The 22,320-nt window shown below is 41.5% G+C and overlaps 1 protein-coding gene across 1 annotated transcript in view; it reads right to left on the bottom strand.

Annotated features, from left to right (window-relative positions):
- SPON1 (spondin 1) overlaps positions 1-22,320 on the bottom strand; it is a 278,300-nt gene that overhangs the window by 217,291 nt on the left and 38,689 nt on the right. Inside the window, exon 3 of the mRNA XM_053390557.1 lies at positions 8,441-8,574. Coding sequence (XP_053246532.1) covers positions 8,441-8,574 — 134 coding nt within the window. The remainder of the gene's footprint in view (positions 1-8,440; positions 8,575-22,320) is intronic.

Below are 22,320 nucleotides of genomic sequence, written 5' to 3'. Positions count from 1 at the left end.
CTGCGTCCCCTTGAGTGTCCTCAGAAAAAAAGCACTGTTTGTGAGCATCTTTTCTTTCATTCTACAGATCCTGTACTTGGCAGTTTGCAGGCTTCAGGCCTCCTGGGTCACTGTACTAGCTGAAAACCCCACCATGTCTTCAGCTGGGCTTTCCTCTAAATGCACAGAAATGTGGGGAGGCTGCCCATTATGTGCCCAATAGCTATTGCTTGATGTTTTTAAAAAGCAAAGTACTTTCACCTTTGAAAATCATTAGGTGGATGCCAAGAGTGTGGATTTTGATTTTCCTTTAAAAGAAGGGTAAACAAAAGAACTTCCCTTAAAAACAAAATCAGCGAGCATGCCAATCTCAGGCGCTCAGGACCCAACCTCCTCTAGCATTTTATTTAAAGGCCAGGGAGAGACGTCATGAGCTCACTCCTTCATGGGACTTTTTCATATCATGAAGCACAGGCAGCTGAGGAGGCTTCAGAGGGCTGGAGAAAAAATAATGATGAAAAGAAACATACACCACCCTCAGTCACCATACAGTGATACGTAAGCTCAAACCTGCACCCCACTGAACATCGAAAGAAATTCTAAAGTGCTTTGAAATGAGGCAGAAAAATGGAAGCAAACTGTTCACAAATTAGAGACAGGTTTTCCCACAGCACTAATTCAATCAACTAGCCTCATATCATCCCTGTCTAAACAGTTAAAATCTGTTAAATTAACTCGGGGGAGGGGGGACTGCAAACATGTAACAATAAATCACAAATGAAAGAAAAGTAGGGTGACATCCCCACTGTTTGTGATAAATTTCTCAGGTTATTCTCCCCCAAACATACATGGATATGTTGGTGTTTTAAATGTATCTAATTAAAGCTGTATAATATTGTACATAATCTGTATAATATAAACAACTGAATCATATTATGTATGTTGCAAAACTGAAAACAGATGTCATAAAAACTTTAACATCCCAGTTCCTTGAAATAACATTTTCCAACTTAAATCATTAGTAACTTTCCTCCAGAGATGAACAACCCCTGTCGCTGATTTCAATATACTTGATGTGTGTACTTTATCATACAGTAATTGTCTTCTCTTCCACACACATAATTTATGGTAATTTATCAGTGGGAACAGTAGTATAAACAGCTAGAATTTGAATGAGATGACTCTTAGTGTTGTTGGCAGCTAGGTTTATTTTTTGGTGCAGAGATTCTGAACAGCTGTGTTCCAAAATTACAGCAACTTGCATGTGAAATCATAATTACACAGATGTCACTATAATGAAGCACAGGATTTAGGGATAGGAGGAGGTCCATCTTGGGATATATTTATGTGACTGACACTTGTGATACTGAACTTCAGTAAGGCTTTAGACAAAATCTCCCATAATCTTCTTGCAGAGAAGCTGGTAAAATGTGGATTCGATGAGGCAACTCTTAGGTGGATTTGACTGACCGAACCCAAAGAGCGTTCACAAATGGTTCTTCATCAACCTGGAATAAGGTGACAATTGGAATGCCACAAGGATCTGTCCTGGGCTCATTGTTGTTCCGTGTCTTTATAAACAACTTGGATGCCCATTCAATTTGCAGATGACACCAAACTGGGAGGGGTAGCTAATGCCACAAATGACAGAATTGTGATTAATGGACACACTTGGGAAGTGGTGGACTCTCCTTCCTTGGATGTTTTTAAGCAGTGGTTGGATGGCCATCTGTCATGGATGCTTTAGCTGAGATTCCTGCATTGCAGGGGGTTGGACTCGATGACCCTCAGGGTCTCTTTCAACTCTAACACTTCTATGATTCTATGAAGAATCTGCCATGTTTCAGAAGTGGCTGAAATGCACACATTATACACACGGATACCAGCAGTTTTTTAACAGGATTATTAAGGAGCATAAAGGATATCTGCAAAATCATTAGATCAGGGGTGCATCAGTTTACTTTCTATCCCCTCCACAGGGCTGGCCCAATACCGTTTACCACTTGAGGCAAAACGGAAAGTGGTGCTGCCTCTGCTGCCACCTGAGATGACTCAAGGTGAAGCCCCAGCAAGCTGAAGTGGTGAGAGAGAAACAAGGAGACCAGAGAGGAAAAGGCAGCAGGAGGGGGACCATCTCCTCTCCAGGGGGTGACTGGGATGGCAGCAGCAGCAGCAGCAGCTCCTATCCTCACCTTTGAGGAGTGGCAAAGGTGCATGAGGATTCCCCTTTCTTTCCAGTTCTGTTGCCCCTTCCAGCTGTCCTGCCTTCTGAGGGGACAGCCCCAGCAAGGTTAATGGGCAGGCCAGCCCTACCTTCAACATCATACCTATCAGTTCTGGGTTATGGAATGCTGCACCTGTGAAGTGCTTGTCATGGAATTTTACTCAATAGAATTCAATAGTTCCAGAGTAGATTCCAATGTATAGTTAGAGTAAAAACTTAAACACGTTGCAGGATTCCCGAAAAATAGAACAGATACAATTAAATTTCATCCAGCAGAGCTTTGCTGCTACTGAAGGCAAATGAGCATACTGGTCACAAATCCAATACATTCAGGATTAGCACTGTCCATAATAAATCTAGTTGCAGCAGACTTAGCTTATACTCACAATAACTTACAATAAGTCTAAACCTTAACACTATAGCATAACACCACACCAGAACACCACACCAGAAGGAACACCACACCAGAAGGAAAAAGAGATAGAAAGAGAAAGTGAAACCCAGGCTCCTTCTGGCCTTACTTTTATAGTTAGCATGACTTTGACAGAAGAAATAACAGAACCAGCTTAAGCCAGCTGTACTCAGCTTCTCTGAAGGAATAACCCAAACATCATGAACCTTCTGCTTGTTTCTTTCACACAGGGAAGCTTCCAGAACCCACTTGAATTAATTAGAAAAGGAAAGATTTCTACACATCAGATCAATGCTTTCTGCACTGAGAAACGCAAACTGACAGTGCTTTGGTTAAAATCTCCACATGTCAGATGGAAGAAGATCTTGTCTATGTAAACTACTGCATAGATTCTATGGGGGGGGGGATGCTGGATAAAGTTATTTTCAAAATGTGGTAGCTAGTAAAAGAGTGATCCTTGAGATGTAAACTAGCCCAAATCAAAAGAAAGGAATATATAGAATCTCTTACATTTAAAATGCCAGAGATCCTTAGAACTCCAGAAGATGTGCTTTTCACATCCATAGACCCTTCAGGTAAAAGGAAGCTTCAAAATGAAGTATAATCTTTGGGGTCCACAATTCAAACTCACAAAACAGGGGCTCCAAAAATCTTCAAGGTACTAACTCCTAATGTCTGGATTATGTTATGCTAACACCAAAGCCAGTTTTCCAGCTGTACAATTTTCCAAACGAATGGTTTTTTAAAAAACAACAACAACATGTAAATTATGTTCTCAATCTGCCAAATCTCTAATTTGGCAGACTTTATGTCCTTTTCAAGTTGCTCAAACCCTCTAGTGGCTGCTCACATCGAAAAAGAACCATATGAATAAACCATAAGGGGAATGATTTATGCTTAAAAATAACAAATTCCACGCTTTGTCTTAAAAAGAATAAAACATTTCCCTTGCCAGTTCTGCTTGAACACAGTTTCTACCACAAGAAGCTCCCCCCGTCCACACACAAAAAACATATTGTGATGAAGTTATTTGACAGTGTTGCTGCTAGCCAAACAACAAATGCAACCCAGGTCACATATTTCATAGACAGTCGGGACTCAACAGATACAAATAGGAGAAGGAAAGTGAACTGTTGCAAAGTTTCCAACCATTCTGCAAATTTGGCTTATTGTAATGCTCGCATAATCTTGCCTTTCTTTCAGCCTGAAGCTAACATTCAGTTTTCAAATAACTTCTAAGTTTCAGTAGAAGAATTTCACTGGGGATAGGAGCACTCAGGGTTGATGTGAGTTGTTTCCATAGCTGAGGGTACAACATCTCCTTTGCATGCAGAAGATCCCAGGTTCAGTTCCTAGCATCTGCAAAGCAGGGCTGGGAAACACGCCTGTCTGAAGCCTTGGACAGGTGCTACTCATCAGTATAGATGGTTGTTGTTTAGTCGTGTCCGACTCTTCATGACCCCATGGACCAGAGCACACCAGGCACTCCTGTCTTCCACTGCCTCCCGCAGCTTGGTCAAACTCATGTTCGTAGCTTTGAGAACACTGTCCAACCATCTCGTCCTCTGTTGTCCCCTTCCCCTTGAACCCTCAATCTTTCCCAACATCAGGGTTTTTTTCCAGGGAGGCTTCTCTTCTCATGAGGTGGCCAAAGTATTGGAGCCTCAGCTTCAGAATCTGTCCTTCCAGTGAGCACTCAGGGCTGATTTCTTTCAGAATGGATAGGTTTGATCTTCTTGCAGTCCATGGGACTCTCAAGCGTCTCCTCCAGCACCATAATTCAAAAGCATCAGTTCTTCGGCGATCAGCCTTCTTTTATGGTCCAGCTCTCACTTCCATACGTCACTACTGGGGAAACCATAGCTTCAACTATATGGACCTTGTCAGCAAGGTGATGTCTTTGCTGAGCTCAATAGAGTAATATTGTGACTTGGCATAAGGCAGATTCCTACGTTCTTACCTTTTTCTGGCCTATCATTGCTTTCAGCTTCCCAACTTGTAAGGAGGACTGTCTCCCAAAAAGGGGATGGAGAATGAACACATTCCCAACAGCAATGTATCCTTTGAACAGGACATACACCCTGAATGGTCATGTACTTTCTGACATATGCAAGGTCTCCAAAATAAAAACAGCTAATAGTGTCAACGCTTGTTGAGTGCTTAAGGTAGCAGAATTCCACCCTACGCCTTTCAGAAACAACTGCTTTCATAGCAGGATTGTGGGTGGGGCGTTTTGAGTGCTTCGGGTTTTTTATGGTAGCATTGTAGCTTTCACAGATGTGACAATAGCTGAGAAAATGGTGTCTAGCATTTGTATGCATTTATGTGGGTGGGCGGAGGCGACAGGAGAGTGGAAGGGGGAGGGGAGGCTTTCTGTAAACCCTATAATTTAGATGTGCACAAAGCTTTACATCCTGGTAGGAAAAAGAATGTACATGGTGTTAAGTTTGTGCCAAAAACAAAAATGATAATTGCTATGTACTGCGCTGCCCCCGCACAACAGTTTAGCACTGTATTATACTGCTAATCATTCTCACTAACAAGTCACAATGAAGGAAGCTGCTTCCGTTCAACAGGCTTCAGTCTTTTGACTTATACTCAAGAAAACTCATCCGGTTCTCTTTTGACTCAAATTTTTAAATTTTATGTGGCAGCTTTATCTTTCTTCACATTTGTATTACACAGGATGTCGAAAGATTACGACGTTGCTAACCTGCCCCACCGTAAGAAACTCCTCCCAGTATTGTGATCCTAGCTTTTGTGGGACTCTGTAGACAACTGATGAAAAATAAATATCAACAATTAGCGTGAATTGAATTTCAAAGCAAATCTGCAGACTTTTCTTCAGGTGATTGGCCAATTTTAATGTACCACTGGGCTTCTGCAAGAACAATATGAGGAATTTAGGTAAGTGCCTTACATCAAGTCAGACCACCAGTCCATCTATTTCAGGACTGTCAACTCCAGGATTTTAGGATTTCCCAGCCTACCTGGAGATGCCAGAGACTACCGAGCTACGTATTCGTGCTGTGTTCTATGCACCCAGCATATCTAACTGACACTGAGTTGCTTCATAGGGTAGAACAACAGGGATCCATAGCCAGAGTGGATGTTTGTGCTGGTGTGCTAACATTGCACAGTGGACCTAGTTCAAAAGGGAAGCTACGCATGTATAACAGCAGGTGCATAATGCCTTTTTGATTGTTTTGCAGCAAGTCTAAACTGGGCCTGGGGAATTTTGAGGGAAGCAAAAAAAGAAAGAAGAAAGAAATTTGAGGTTTCTTAAGAGCAAGTGGTTTCGCGTGCAATTTATTTATTTGAAAGAAATTCAAAGTGGCTAACTATTTTAAAAAAAGAAGTTATAAAACAGAAATCATTTCACAACTCAACCAAATCATAAAGCAAAATATTAGCATACCAGAAGAATCTGCAAAACAGCCATCAAAATTAAACATAAAAATATCGGCCAGTGAGGCACTTCCCCAACTTTACAATTCTATGAATTTCCCCCACTCTGTAGGAAGTCTGGAGAAGCCCTTGCACTATGTACGTAAAAAGGGTTTCCATTTCTTCAGTGAATGCACTTCTCCCAGCTTGTGCCTCCAATTATTTGCACATCTAACCACCAACATATATATATTCTGACCATCACACCAGGAAAAAATAATGCGCAATTAGTGCTGAAGATGTTAAAAGTGGTGCAGTCAGCATTCTTGTGCAGCTGAAATGTTGGCATGCAAGCACTGGCTTTTCAAGACAATGCAATGCCCATCCATTTTACATGTGTGGAAATTGATTGGAAAAGCAGGCTATGTCAGTCATTCTGTGGGCTTCCTGTGGATATCCAAAAATGTAGGGGGAAAATACAGAGAACTGTGAAAACAAAGAGGCACTGCCTCAGGCATTGGTGACCAACATCACAGAGACCAAACTAAGTCTCCCCCCACAAACACCAGTGGTGTTACAGACTGTGGCCCTTCTGTCTTCTCCCTTAAGAGTAATTGATAACCCATGTCTATGTCCAGAATATAAAGCACATGCAGCTTTCTATAAGCACATGATGCTGCTGTTATTTGTTGGTGGAGGTTTTGAAATTTACTGCTGCATTTTGATGGTATAAGGCTTTGATCAGAGCTGTTGGCTGCTGTTTTATATTGGGCTTTTATTGCAGAGTGTTTTAATTTTGTTAATAGCTTTTAAAATTGTTGTTACCCACCCTGGGATTATCAAAGTGGTGAAGGGCAGGATATAAATAATAAATAAAATAAAGGAAACAATATATTGCCTCCAGGCCATTGCCTTTAAAATGACACTTTGTGGAAACCTCACTGCAAATCAGTTGAACAGTTTTAGGGCCTTTCACATAACCGCTGAAAATTACAGAGGATAGGGAGGGGGAGCCAGAGAGACTGATCTGATTTTCATGTTATGGTAACCCAAACTCTAGCTTACCAAGAGCACATGAGTGTGCTGGTTCCCAGAAAGCAGCTTACACTCACTTTGCTCCCGCCGCCAACCCAGTGCTTTTAGATCAGGGCTCCATGACAACTAAGCCAAGGTTTGGTTTAGTGTGTCATCTGAACATGGGATTGTGGTGAAGTTCTTGCCTCCTTAACCATCATCTACCAAGGCAAGAACAACATTAACTGATAAATCACTGATCATGGATAGCATCCACCTGAGATGAATGCCACCAATGTTGACTATTCTAAGTGAGAAAACATCCCTCTGCCTGGAATAGGGAACACAACGTCAGTTTTTGGGACTGTCTCCCCCTTCCTAAATTTTATTCTGCTCCCAAGGAAGAGCTATAGCTCACAATATGTAAAGTAACTAATTACACAATAAATAGCTGATATTATCTGTGGTTGTCCATTCCCCCGTCCCTATCTAACTTTTTTTCAAGACCTGTAAATGCTTTGTGAACCACCTCTTGTCCATCATTGAAGATCTGCTCACAATTGGTAGTCTGGTAGTCTGCCTCTGATCATGCTATCCAGTTGCCAATGGAAGTAAAGGGAAGAGACTTTCCTAAAGATGACCTGTACCATGAGAGTCTTGCAAGGGGAGTCTCCCATACTGCTGACTGGCAAGCAGGCCTGGTTCAACGATACCCTCACCCTAGCAACTGACCTTCCTGTGGTAATTTTCTCATACCTAGAACCCCTTGCATGAGTCAGGGCCGTCATGAAGTGAGTCTCTTTGTTCCTATGGTCAACTACCAATGGTGTGAAGAGTAGACAGGAAAGTCCAATATGTTATGGCTCCAACTCACTTAGTTCAACTAAGTGATATGTTTGGGGCTGATGGTAATTGAAAACTCTCCCTGTGGGTGCTGATCCCTGTGATGGGTGTAACATTTAGCCTAGTTATGTTATGGGAGTGTATGGCAGAGACAAGAGAGCTGATAGTAGGTATCCCATGCTGCAATTCTGCCCAGTAACTGACTAGGGCTCAGAGAGGCTTCTGTTATTTAGCCCCAGCCATTTGGTAACAACTGGAATACATGCTGCCAAGATCTTTCCTGTGGTTGCACTAAGAACAAGCAATTTCATCAATGCTGCAAACTCTTCAGCGGGTTTAAAAATCTTGGTCATTTGAATCTGTATTGTGTCTTTAGGGTGTGCCAGCTACCATGAGTGGCAATGACCAAAAATACATAATTTAAGAAATAAAAGACAAATCTGATGTTATACACACACATTTGCACACACCACCATGCTGTTGGCTCATATACGTGAGACATGAAAAAGCACCACAACTTAATAAAGTACGCTATATTCAGCAAAGCTTCAACAAAATGTTTGAACCATAAACTGACTTACTTCAAAATCACACAGCCCGTGCCCAAAGGAGGCGCCGTCCAAAAGACCTGAATGCGGGTCCTTCTCCTCGGTGTACTCTCAGTAACAGCCACAGGACAATTACTCATGAACTGTGTCTCTTCTTCATCTATAATCTAAAGAAACATAACAAAAATATATTTCATTACAATCATCCATATCATAGTGTCTGAAAAGACTGGATGCTATACAAAATTATACCATATGTATATATCATTTAATGATTAGGAATGGGCCATATTAGCCACTAAAAAAATCTTGGTATAACCTCATCCCTTGAAATTCCAGGAGTTGGTTTTCTTTTAAATTCAGGAGAGCCACAGAAAATCCAGCATGTGGGTTGGGGAACTCTGCAAAGACTCTAGGCCTTGACATAAGTTAAATGAGCTATGTTAACCCTGGGTGGAATCCAAGTGATGTCACTGCTCACATGATGGCTTTGATCCAGTGACCACATCTGCTGATAGAAGAAGACAAAAAGTGGGACCTGCAAGGAGCAGAGCAATCAGAAAAAACCTTCCCTTCCTCTTAAGAACCTAAGAAGAGCCCACTGTATCATGCCAAAGTCACATCTATTCCAGCATCTTGCTCACACGCTGGCCAACCAAATGTCCATGGGAAGCCCACAAACAGACCTGGAGGGCAGCAGCAGTCTCCCCACCTGCAATTTCCAGCCACTTGTATTTTAGAGGCATACCACTCCAACAGTAGAAGTAGAACACAGCTATCAGTGGGCATGTTCACTGGAATGAAATCTGTTCTGTGAATGCAAAGGCACAAGTAGCATTCCACCTCCTGAGGCCAGCATATAGGGCCTGACTTTGGGGATTCCCAGGATTTTAGAATGATGTGCTCTTTCTGATCCATGACCAGCCTTTGGGTAACTCCCCATCCCAACTGAGAAAGAATCAAATCAAAGTGACCCACTCCCCTTTTTATACCAGTGATACTCCAGTGGAAAATACCTTAAATCTACTGCAATTTTGGGGGTAGATAGGACAAAAAAATGGTTTTCTACACTTATGCAAGTATACATTTATGTGAAACACAAATAATAAATAGAACTAGGTTTATTTTCTCCTATATGTTGATTTAGACAAGATAGTTGTTTTGTTTATATCACAGGTGATTTTCAAATATCAGCTGTGCTAGGCAAAAGAAGAGAAAATAAAACCAAGTAAGGAGAAAGGGGGGGGGAAACAATCACCACCTATATAAATAGTAGGTACAGAAAAGCTGGTCTTTAATGTGCCATTGATTTAAGGCTAAGTTCACCTTGATAATTACAGGAAGAAAATAATAAAGCATATATTGCTTCCGCTATTATGTGGCAAGAATAGTAGCATGGCAGAGGAGTAATGTTTCATCAAACTGCACCATAAAATTCTACTAAATTCAAGGTCTTATAATAGCACCAATAAGATATAAATCATATTATCATCCCTCTTGGCACCCTTGGCTTCCAGATATCAGTGTCTGGGTCAAGGTGTATAAATCCTCCTTCATTCTGAAGGCTGAATGGAGGGGAAACAAGAGGGAGAAGTCAGCTTACATTCACCATGAATATAAGATCTAACAAAGATTTTCAGCTTCTGAAACTCTGGGACTATAGAAAGTAGTTTCTATACATTTCTTCAATACACCTGTGCTGTCTGAAGTGCACTTGTCTTTATTTGCCTATTGGTTCTAATATTTATATCCCACTGTTGGACATGGATTTCAAGGTGACTAACAATCAACATCAATCAAACCATTTTATGTTTATTTTACAATAAAGACAGCAATAATAATACAGCAAGAAGCAATTAAAAGCAATGAAAATCAGATGAGTAAGAGCAATACAACAAAGATAGAAACAAAAGAGCCCAGCACACATCCTGAAAAAATGAAAAGGAAAACTGTAGAAAAGCCCAAGAGAACAGGATGGATCCTGCACATCACCTAAAATATAGCAATGGAGGTGTCAAATCTATGGCACCCTTGCGCTTAGGGATGGAGGGCCATATTTTGGATGCCACCTCTGAGAAGGCCCATCCTCTCCCTAATCCAGCGATTCTCAACCTGTGGGTCCTCAGATGTTGTTGTACTACAACTCCCATCATCTCTGAGCTCTGGCCTTGCTAGCTAGGGATGATGGGAGTTGTAGTCCAACAATATCTGAGGACCCACAGGTTAAGAACCTAATCTCTGATAATGGGGCTACATGGGGAACCGGCTGCCAGTCAAGGCCATTCTGCAAAAGGTCATTCTTCAGTTAACCCCATCCCAGGCCATTTGGAGCTAGCTGTGTTATGGGTTGTGTTATGAAAGTGAAATTAATCCCAGCGTTTGGCAACAAGGGTCTTTCACCATCCCTCATCATTGTTCACGTCCATTACATATATATATAGTGGTACCTCGGTTTAAAAACAGTCCTGTTTATGAACAATTTGGTTTACGAACTCCACAAAACCAGAAGTAGTGTCCTGGTTTGCGAACTTTACCTCGGTCTAAGAACGGAATCCAAATGATGGAAGGGCACTGGCAGTGGGAGGTCTCATTAAGGAAAGCACGCCTCGCTTTAAGAACGGTTTTAGTTTAAGAATGGACTTCTGGAACAGATTAAGTTCGTAAACTGAGGTACCACTGTTTGCTTCCATAGCATGAAGAAACTTTATTCTGGAAACAACCTAAATGGAATCTGGGAAGTCACACGGCCTTCGTTTCCATCTGCAGAATGGGGATAATACTGATCTGTCTTGAAGAGTTGTCATAAAGACTACTGAGATAAAATGGGAAATATTATTGCACTTCCCACTGCCAACAACAGCCATGGTGTGTGTGTGTGTGTGTGTGTGTGTGTGTGTGTATGCATGTATTTCTGTACAGAACAGCTGCCTTGGATTACTAATAAAACGGATACTTTTTCTTTATGTTGATGGGCACAGATGTAGTTTTGAGCTTCACAGATTTACTCTTCAGGAAGAATAAGACAGCCCAAGAGACCAATAAACCATCTATTTTGGCTGATGTAGAAACACATACTCAGTCTCTGCATGGCAAATTTCTTTTGGAAAATCTCATGGTTTACATTGAAGTGCTTGCAGGAACAAAAAGGCCACATGTTCAAATTAATGGAATGACCCCCAGAACATTTTTAAAAGGCTCCTGTGCAGTCTCATGCACTAACTTTATGCCTCTTAAATATCACTTGACTGAAAGGAAATACATTCCTGGTAGCTTCATCCCATTTTCTTTTGCCCTTTGTGTTCTGTATAAAAAGGACTGGGATGATGAGTTCCTGCCTCTCAGTGCTCACTGCCTCCCAGAGGAGGAAAAATGTTTTCTTTATGCATTTTCTCAAGTTATTTTAAGATGCAATGATGGATTATGAAAGTCTGAAACAGAGTCAATGTTTTGCTTAATGGACAGGTGCTTGTCCACTTAAAATTTATTTTAGAGTGCTTTGAATAAGGTTGAGATACCATACTGATTCTTACAAGATATTGTTTGTTTTGCTTTTTCTCCCTCTTGCTGAAAGGGGATTTGTGAAAGACAGAGTCCACTTACAGAACTGTGACTTTAGATTCCAAAAAAGTTCCCAACTTGTACTGACTTTTAAAACTCAGATATTAATCAAGACACACACAGAGAAAGAGAGAAAGAGAGAGAGAGAGAGAGAGAGAGAGAGAGAGAGAGAGAGAGAGAGAGAGAGCGCCTATACAGTATTTCATGTCAAAGAGAAACACATATTCAGGCAAGGTAACACTAAAAGCATTTCAAATTATTATGTACCTAATGTAGTTTTATGAATTCTGTGATAGTTCTGCATCTGCTTTAGATGCCCATACTTATTTAATACATAGTCTCATTATGTAAAGTATGGTAATTCAGATTTTGATTACCCATAATCACTGTCTATTTCCTTTGTAACTACACATAAATGTATCCAGCATTCTTATTTAACAGAGCATCTGATTGCCCAGGCATTATGGAAAATGTTATTAATTGTATATTCAAGGAGTAATTTTATATACAAGGAATTATTTCATCATTTTGCCATTAGAGTTACTTTTCTCAGCCTGAGCTATTGCAATGTGGTACAGCAATTTGAACATCCCGAGGCAATGTATGGTATGTTTAATGCACAAAAAGGCTAAGTCAGTATGGGAAAGGTTGCTCACCTGATTTTGGGGGAGCCCCCTTTCCCTCACAGCCCACCCCATTCAGGAGAGTCCTCCAAATCAGAGGGGAGCCTTTTCCATGGGCTGATGGGGCTGCCAGGGAGAGGAGGAAGCAGGAAAGTCAACTTCTGTTGCTGTCATTTTGTGCATATTTCTCTGGATTCAACCTACTAATAAGATGCCTTTTGTGTTTTAAACTTGTATTTTTATGCTGTAAAATGTCCTGAGATCTTTGGATGAAGGGTGGTATAAAAATTTATAATAATAATAATAATAATAATAATAATAATAATAATAATAATTTGTTGTTGTTGTTGTTGTTGTTGTTGTTGTTGTTGTTGTTGTTAAAAAAATAGATCAGGGTCCCCAACCTGCAACTCTGGAGGTCTAATGGAACTGTTATGGGCACCACCAAATACTTATTTTACAGAAGAAAATTTGGTCAGGCCCTCCCAAATGCCAAGCAAAAAAACTGTATGTACTCCCTGCAAACAAATGAAACATGGACTAAAAAGAGTCCAGCTCCCTCCCCCCCAAAAAAAAAAAAATGCAGCAGCAGCAACAACAATTTGATTATTTATGCTTTGTCCATCTGGCTGGGTTGCCACCCTGAGTGGCTTCCAACACATATGAAAACATAAAAAAATGTCAAACATTAGAAACTTCCCTATAAAGGGATGCCTTCAGGTGTCTTCTAAAAGTTGTGTAGTTCTTTATCTCCTTGACATCTGATGGGAGAGCATCCTGGTTCCCCACTTTTCACAGTGAGGGAACCGCCAGAAGGCCCTCGGAGCTGCAGCTCAGAGTCCAGGCTCCTTCAGGTATACAGGGCTGAGGTCATTTGAAGCTTTAAATGTCAGCACCAACACTTTGAATTGTGCTCGGAAACATACTGGGAGCCAGTGTAGATCCTTTAGGACTGGTGTTCTATGGTCCCGGTGGCCACTCCCCACCAACCAACCACCCTACAGACAACCACCGCAAAAGGCAAACATTCAATTTCTAAAATAATAATAAAAATAGGGAGGGGGGCTTAGCAGGTGCCAGGGTGGGTGCGTCTGAGGGTGCCAGTCATGACCATTGCACTATATAAACAAGTATATAAAATACCACCACCCTCTTTCAAAGGGACTGCTCACAATATTTTTTTTCATCAAAGCTACAGATGGACAATGGAATGGGAATACAAAGATAGAGATTTAAAAGTGCAGACACAAACACAGTAAATGCATGAGTTTCTTAGGGGGTTGAAATAATGATTCAAACAACCTTGGGAATGGAGTAAGCTGGGAAAAGATATTTAACAAGATCATAAACATACAATTTAGTCAGAATCCTGCACTGCTGAACATAAAATTTTGATATGGTTTTTCATTTTTCTTTTAGTACAATCAGCTTGCCTAGAGTGTTTAGTTTTGCAGATTGCAGCAGGAAATATCCATCTACAAGATTTATGCTGATTCCCCTTGGCTCTGATCTAAACTTTCACGCTTACTTGTAGCTCTTATGCAGCAGTTACAAACAACAGGTTGAAGCTGCAAGCATAAAGAAACTGGCCAGAGCAATGGTCTGGATCATCAGGGGACATCATGAGAAGTACTCAAACTCAGAACTCATATAAATATAATGCCTGCTCAAAGGACTGTCAGGTGATACAGCTTTTATTAGGCACATGACTTCTTGTAAGGAGATAGATAGATGATGATGATAGATAGATAGATAGATAGATAGATAGATAGATGATAGATAGATAGATATAGATAGATATAGATAGATAGATAGATGATAGATAGATAGATAGATAGATAGATAGATAGATAGATAGATGATAGATAGATAGATAGATGATAGATAGATAGATGATAGACAGATAGATAGATGATAGATAGATGATAGATGATAGATGATGATAGGTGATAGATATAGATATGTACAGTGGTACCTTGGGTTAAGTACTTAATTTGTTCCAGAGGTCTGTTCTTAACCTGAAACTGTTCTTAACCTGAGGTACCACTTTAGCTAATGGGGCCTCCCACTGCCGCCACTGCACAATTTCTGTTCTCATCCTGAAGCAAAGTTCTTAACCCAAGGTATTATTTCTGGGTTAGCAGAGTCTGTAACCTGAAGCGTATGTAACCTGAAGCATATGTAACCCGAGGTACCACTGTACATATATATATATATATATATATTCTGAAGGTTCTTTCTCTCCATTGAAATGATGCTTGTTGAATTAAATCAATTGAAACTTGAGCCTGCTCATTAAACTAGGGATTACCAGTGTGGCATATGCAGGTGCAAGGTTGCCTTTTAGTATGCCTATGACGGCATCCACAAAAGCCCTCAATAAATATCTCCCCAAGAATCCATAAGGCATGAGAGGATGTTCTCTCTTCCTGCTCAGTTCCTATTTCCAGTACAGTCATACCTTGGTTTTCAAACAGCTTAGTTCTCAAACATTTTGGCTCCCGAACGTCGCAAACCCAGAAGTGAGTGTTCCGGTTTGGGAACTATTTTTTGAAGCCGAACGTCCAATGGGGCTTCTGCAGCTTCCGATGGGCTGCAGGAGCTTAGGTTTCCGAACATTTTGGAAGTCGAACGGACTTCCAGAGAGGATTCTATTAGACTTCCAAGGTACGGCTGTATCTTGGCCTATCCTACATTGGACATACTCTCTTAAACATGCCCAATTTTCAATTGATGCTGGGATTGAACACCCACCCTCCTTTCCATTCTGCACAGGAAAGAGGGGCAAAGAGCTTCTCTCTGTGAGCAACCTTGGTGGTGGCTGTCCAGTGACGGGCGGGAGGTGGCTGATGGGGGAATATTCCTCCACTGTTATGGAATGTCTGCTTGCTTGCCCAATTCCATTGCCAGTTCCATGGCTCTTCAAAAGGAAAGCCAAGGGGGTGCAGGGACATACTTTGGTCCCCTGAGCGAGGACAAAGTGCTCTTTGGCAGGTTACAAGCAGCGAGAGATGCTTTGGGTACCAATGCCCCTTACTAAGGAATACTCATCTCAGGGAGTTTCACCTTTATCTACCCGTACGTCATTCTTGTGCTGGAAAAAATATTTTTTACTTTCTCCAGGCTTCGGAAAAAATAATTTGGATTTGGATTTAAATCTGCTGATGAAATGCTTTAAAAATGATGTCTTTTTGCTTCTACTGTTTTAATTAATGTTGATTGCTTTAATTGGTTTTATTGTTAACTGCCGGAAAGTATTACCTCTTAAGGGCAAGACACAGGCATATTTAAATAAAGAAATAACAGTAAATACATAGTCCCGAAGCCTTTCTCATTGCAATCATGCAGTACTGCACGTTATGCAAGGCAAAGTTTTTAAAAAAGGAGAGAAGAAAAAGCTAGAGAAAATTTAAATTCTTCCTTTCTCAAGCTCTCAGGCAACTATTAGCATATTTCCCTGTATTAAAGTAATAGGTTCTTTCCAGAGCTGTCAAGTTGTGTTGCAAAGGTTCTCATAATGTCTCCCTTTCATACCACTTCTTCTGTTGCACATTTCTCTCCATTCAGTCACTTCATTCTCCAGTGGTGTTGGCAAATGTCTGCTGAAGAGGCAAAGTGTTAACTGGTGGGGTTCACCATATCGCCCCAAATCTCAGGATTCTACTAGTTATTTGTAGTTTACCAAAATGGATTGCAAGGCAATGCTAGCTCCCAGGTTTGGAGGCTTTTCAATCACAAACATTATGCTGCCCCAAAGCTCTTTACAGCCCAATTTAACTGCTGCCCTACTGCTTACACAGGTTGTGGCAATGCGGACGTCACTCAGATCCCTACGCCTCTCTGTGCAGAAGTAGATCCCATTGTTTTCAACTGTGGGTAGGACTGCAGCCTTTCTGTTTCCATTAAACAGTTTTCCATTGTAATGCATTTCCTTCAGTAATTCTGACAGGTAAACACACAGTTTAGGGATGAATTTTAAGCCCAGCCCAGTGGGGCTTTATAGCATAACAGGCCCACTGTTGCTTCTGTACACCTGCCACACACAACAGCTAGGACAGGAGGTGCTGTGGGGGCCTGGATTGGGCCCAATGCTGTCCATGATGGCAGCAGGGCCGGCTTGGGATCCAATGGGTCTTTCTGTTGACTCCCACTGACAGAGATCCTGCCAGCAGCACTTCTTCCCAACCACGTATTTGGTGGATGGGAAGGGGAGTTTTGCCCCAACAAAGTAACTCTGCAAGCTGTGTCAAAAACAACAACAACAACCCAGACCAATGCAAAAGCATTTGGATTGTTCTGTCAGTTAACTACAAAGGCAGGGCAACCCTATTCATGCTTCGTCAGAGAAGTGAGTCCCTCGAAAATCAGTGGGGCTTATTCCCTGGTAAGTATGTTTAGCGCTGAAGCCTTGTAGGGCTAACAGCTAATCTATGTTGGAAATGAATATTTATTCCTATTTGGAAAGAAATATTTTCAGCAAAAGATTTGAGAGCTGACCAAGAAAATTGTTGCTAGTACTTCTTATCATGTAGTTATTTTATTTTTTATCATAGTAAAGATAAAGAAATTGAAAACATGCTCAGCCCTTTTCCCATTGCACAGATCAGGGAACTAGCCCCAGTTGACCTTATCTCCCTCTGGAGTTACCCTGCTCTGCAAAAGTGAGCAAACTCCTCTTTTCAACCAGGCCAAGGTTTCAATGCGGAGCTTGCCTGCAGTTCTTCATCTTTTCCTTTTTTCTTCCAACACTAGTCAGCCTGTCCCTGAAAAGCCCTGCATTAAGACACATACTAAGCAATAGCTCTGTGGAAAATACTGTAGCGTAGAGTAACCAGTATGAGGTTGCTTTCACCAGTCACATCCCCCTCTTGGCCTGCCTTGCTTTGCCTGCTGGCTTTGTAGACATCACATTATAGATAGTCCTGTGGAGCTGAGTTTGCCTATATTGTGGAGTATGCAGTGGGGATCACTTTGTCCATCCTGGAGCAGGGGGCACAGGGAGTGCGTGTGTAGATGCACATCACAAAACAGAGCTTAAAAGCCTGCACTACCCCTCACTCTGAGGAAGGTGGTCCTTCTTTAGAGTAAGGCATTCTGGGTAAGGTGGCCCAGCAAAATGCCTGCATTGTATTTATTTATTTATTTATACATACATACATACATACATACATACATACATACATACATACATACCCTGCCCATCTGGCTGGGTTTCCCCAGCCACTCTGGGCAGCTCCCAACAGAATATTAAAAACACGATAAAACATCAAACATTAAGAACTCCCCTAAACAGGGCTGCCTTCAGATGTCTTCTAAAAATCAGATAGTTGTTTATTTCCTTCACACCTGACGGGAGGGCATTCCACAGGGCAGGTGCCACTACCGAGAAGGCCCTCTGCCTGGTTCCCTGTAACGTTGCTTCTCGCAGCGAGGGAACCAGCAGAAGACCCTTGAAGGAGGTCCTCAGTGTGCAGGCTGAATGATGGGGGTGGAGATGCTCCTTCAGGTATACTGGGCCAAGGCTGCTTAGGGCTTTAAAGGTCACTTTGAATTGTGCTCGGAATTGTGCCATTTCGCCAAAGGCAGCTAGTAAAATTGATTGTGAAGGAAGCATGGTGGGTGAGGAAAGGAGGGGGAGAAGTGGCAGTTGTGGACGAGGCAGCACAACCCTTTGTCACCTCATATTTAAAGGAAAGCTGCAGTCCCTGCTTGGCTGCCTGGGTGCTGTGTGGGGCCCTGAATGTGCACCTCTTAAGTCTGGCCCCAGTGATGCCTCTGCTTATTCTACATTAACCCTAAAATGTTGGAGTTTAGACAGGATAGTATCAACTAAAGCAACAGGTTGGTTACAACAGGGCAGTGGGACAGGGACCCATAATTAAAGTGGGCTTGCACAGGGGTCTAAAATTTATTCACTCCAATGATTTATCAGTAATTTCACTCAAACATCCATTAGAATGTCATAGTTGCCTTTCTGTTGTGTGAATGCTATTTCTCCAGGGTAGAACCTACACAGAATAAGGAAATATCCCTTTCATGAATTTTAGCCCATCCTTTTCTTTTCAGAATTTCAAGACACCACCATTTCTTCTAGCAATGTCTTGCAATTGGGCTTAATAGATCATAACAAAAGAAACACTGTCGTACTCTATGAATGAACATTATGACAAGAATATACACTGCTGTGTGGATGTAAGAAAACAAATCTGAATGAGTGCTGTTGCTTTAACTGCATGCTGTATGTGATTGATATTTGTTCCTTCGGTAACATAATACTGTTGCCGACTTTATAAATCACCAGGGAACTCAAGTGACATATTGTGGGAGATAAGACCTATTTATCCAAAGAGGCACTGTATTACCTCACCATCCCAGAGCCATAACTCTTGACACCACCCTTAGGCAAAACAAATCCAGCTCCTCTAACTTCTTTTGTTCTTCTGCTTTACCCACGCTCCCTGGGTTTTAATACCACAAGCTAATGGCTCTTGGGAAATAAAAGCAAACTAAAGTGTAATGGGTAGTGAAATCAATTGACAAATAAAGTCAATTTGCTAAAGAAAAATAAAATGAAATAAGAAGTGCCAATGGAGGTGAATATTAAGAGCGAAGAATGAGACCAAGAGCTGCCGTGTACACAGAATCACTCACACCAGGGATCCTTAGTGCTCATCTGCATTTATACCTATATATAATAATCAAAACTCTTATAAAATGAGTATACCTAAGAGCTGAGGGCCATTTCCCACATGCAGGAGGAACTTGGATTTTTGACTCAGCAGGTTATGTTTGCATGTAAAAACAATTACAGGAAGAGTAGCAAGAATAGAGATGCTGTAAACGACAAATGCTTATTATTATGTTAGTAAAGGTAAAGGGACCCCTGACCATTAGGTCCAGTCGCGGACGACTCTGGGGTTGCGGCACTCATCTCGCTTTATTGGCCGAGGGAGCGGGCGTACAGCTTCCGGGTCATGTCGCCAGCATGACTAAACTGCTTCTGGCGAACCAGAGCAGCACACAGAAACGCCGTTTACCTTCCCACCAGAGCAGTACCTATTTATCTACTTGCACTTTGACGTGCTTTCGAACTGCTAGGTTGGCAGGAGCAGGGACCGAGCAACGGGAGCTCACCCCGTCGCAGGGATTCGAACCGCCAACCTTCTGATCGGCAATCCCTAGGCTCTGTGGTTTAGACCACAGCGCCACCCGCGTCCCTACACATTTCAGCTTGCTATAAAAAGTAGAATAACACTTGCTAAGCCACAATTTTTTTTAATGTAAAAAGTTTTCAAATACAATAGTTTATTTCAACAGAACCTCCACTGTCAACATATTTTCATCAGCGTAAAATGTTCATGGCTAAAATCAGTAATTTCTTACAGCACATGGGTGGAAAACCACCCATGGGTCAATCTTGGTTTGCCAGGGGGTCCAAGTTGGCACACAAGGCCATTTCCGCCAAAACATGTCCACTAGCCCTTCAATTGATGTCACTGGGTGACATCAGCTGATAGATGGGGAGCAGGGTAACACCCTGGTAAAGCAATCTCCTGCATCCAGCAGGACTGAGGATTCATCAGCTAATGAGAGGAGGGTTCAATCCAGCTGTGTGCTGCTTCACCAGCATGTTCCTGGCAAGTAACAGGCTGGCGAGGCAGGCCCCTCCCGCCATCCCTGCAGGTCAACATTCAGATACCTTGCAGGTCAAAGTTCCTAAGGAAACTACAGCAAAGTCCAAAATGATATACTTGCCAACAGACTCAGGTGTCTTCGCTTTGTGGGAAAGAAAGAAAGAAAGAAAGAAAGAAAGAAAGAAAGAAAGAAAGAAAAAAAAACCAAACAGGGATAATCATCCAATTACCAACCCCTTTATCCTTTTTCCAACATCTGAGATATACTTCACCCCCACCATTTATTTATTTTTTTGGTTCACATAAGAATTATCTTGTTGGATGACACCAAAGTCTACGTAGTCTAGCATTCCATTTCCAGCAAGAGCCACTACTCACAAGCCATGTATGAAAGTGCTAGTCATTATCTAATGTATATTTTCTTCAGAGGTAGACTGCCTCTGTACATGAAGGTTTCATCTGACTGTCACTGTCAATCACCTTTATTTCATGTGACTACCAGGCCAGTCTCAGTGGAGTCCCACATCTAGCTTCACATTGAAAGCACACAAGAGTCTTTGATGGGCCCTTTGAATTTCTCTCATCCCAATGGTCTAAGCTAGCAGTTCCTCACCAAATCCTACTGCAGGGAATTCCACACGTCATTAATTCTGTATGTCATTAATTCTTCAGTGTGTGAAAAAGTGCCTGAATTAATTGAGTGTCCTATGGGCCAGGTATTATGAAAGAGGGAGGGGAGTCTTTCTCTCTACACTGTTCACGCATCTAGAAAACTATATTAGTCATTGTTTTCTAAACTAAAACGCCCCCCATACTTTCCCTCTATTCCCAAGCTCATTTTGTCCTTTTTCCAGTTCATTTCTATCCTTTTTTTTTAAAGGGGGCCAATATACAATAATCTTTGTGTGGTCATACCACTGATTTATATCATGGCATTTTATGATACTTTAAAAAAAATCACTTTCCCAGCCCTTTCCAAAATTAAATGTGCTGCTGTCACGGCCATAGCAATACTGTTTTGACATTTTCAAAATAAAACCCCCTGTCCATTCCATTTCTGAATGTCTTTATAGGACAATATTGGTTCTGGAATGCACCGGTCGCACCAAGCTATGGCCAAGAAAACCCTTAATTGCTGGATTAAAGTGTGACAGAACATGCGATGGAGTGGCAGGCGCCGCAACTTAATTGCAGCTGGGTAGTTCTGGTGGTGTTGGTAATAGGCTGCTGCTGAGAGCTTAATCCCATCGTCTGAAATGGGCTTGTTCAATTAATTTCTCACTACAGCAAATCATTCGTTCTGCTCAGTGCCCACATTTGTATATAATCGATATCTTTTGAGCAGCCCATAAAAGACTTGAAGTGTAGTGAATGAACCCCTGTAGATTCATACAAAGAACAGCCGTCTTTGATCCCTGTTTGCATTGAAGGCTTCTCTCCTGGTTTTCTTTCTTGGCTTTTGTGGCGTTTATGTGATTATTTCTAACATTCCAGGCACATCCAGTGCCCAGGTGGGTGCATTTCCTGTGGTTCTCAGTTACAATAATTCCGGGTGGCCTGTTTGGGGTTCTAAGGGGAGGGATCCCAAATATTGCAAAAACTGCACTGTTGTTGCCAAGCCCCAGGCATGTGATTGAGGCTTGCAGCCTATTCACACAGTCTGATTCTATCATTCCTCTCAGCCCATGGCTGCATAGCTGTAACAGTAAGCCCTGAAATTAGCCCAATACTGCAGCTGATGGCCACAGAATTAAGTGCACAGGGAATCTGTTATCTTAACCAGAAAACAGAACTGTGAATTCTGTGGAATGGTGACAAAGTCATTTCCAAACCTGTAAACTGCCTCACTCACAACTAAGGATGGGCAAATCTGTTCAATTTCATTTCTTTCAGTTCCTCATTTTTTCGAAACTTAAATTCAGTTCTCCACATTTCCAAATAAGTCTGTGATTATATATTTAAAAAAAAAACCTAATGAAAATTCAGCATTTCAATGTGAATTCTTCCCTAATATGCATTTGTTGGTATGCAGTTTTGCTTGATATGCACATTTTTTTGCAAATTAATTTTGTCTAAAATAACACATTTTGTATGTTAT

The sequence above is a fragment of the Podarcis raffonei genome, chromosome 1 (assembly GCF_027172205.1).
Source record: "Podarcis raffonei isolate rPodRaf1 chromosome 1, rPodRaf1.pri, whole genome shotgun sequence".
NCBI classification, from domain to species: domain Eukaryota; kingdom Metazoa; phylum Chordata; class Lepidosauria; order Squamata; family Lacertidae; genus Podarcis; species Podarcis raffonei.
This window is presented reverse-complemented; position numbering and strand designations above follow the sequence as displayed.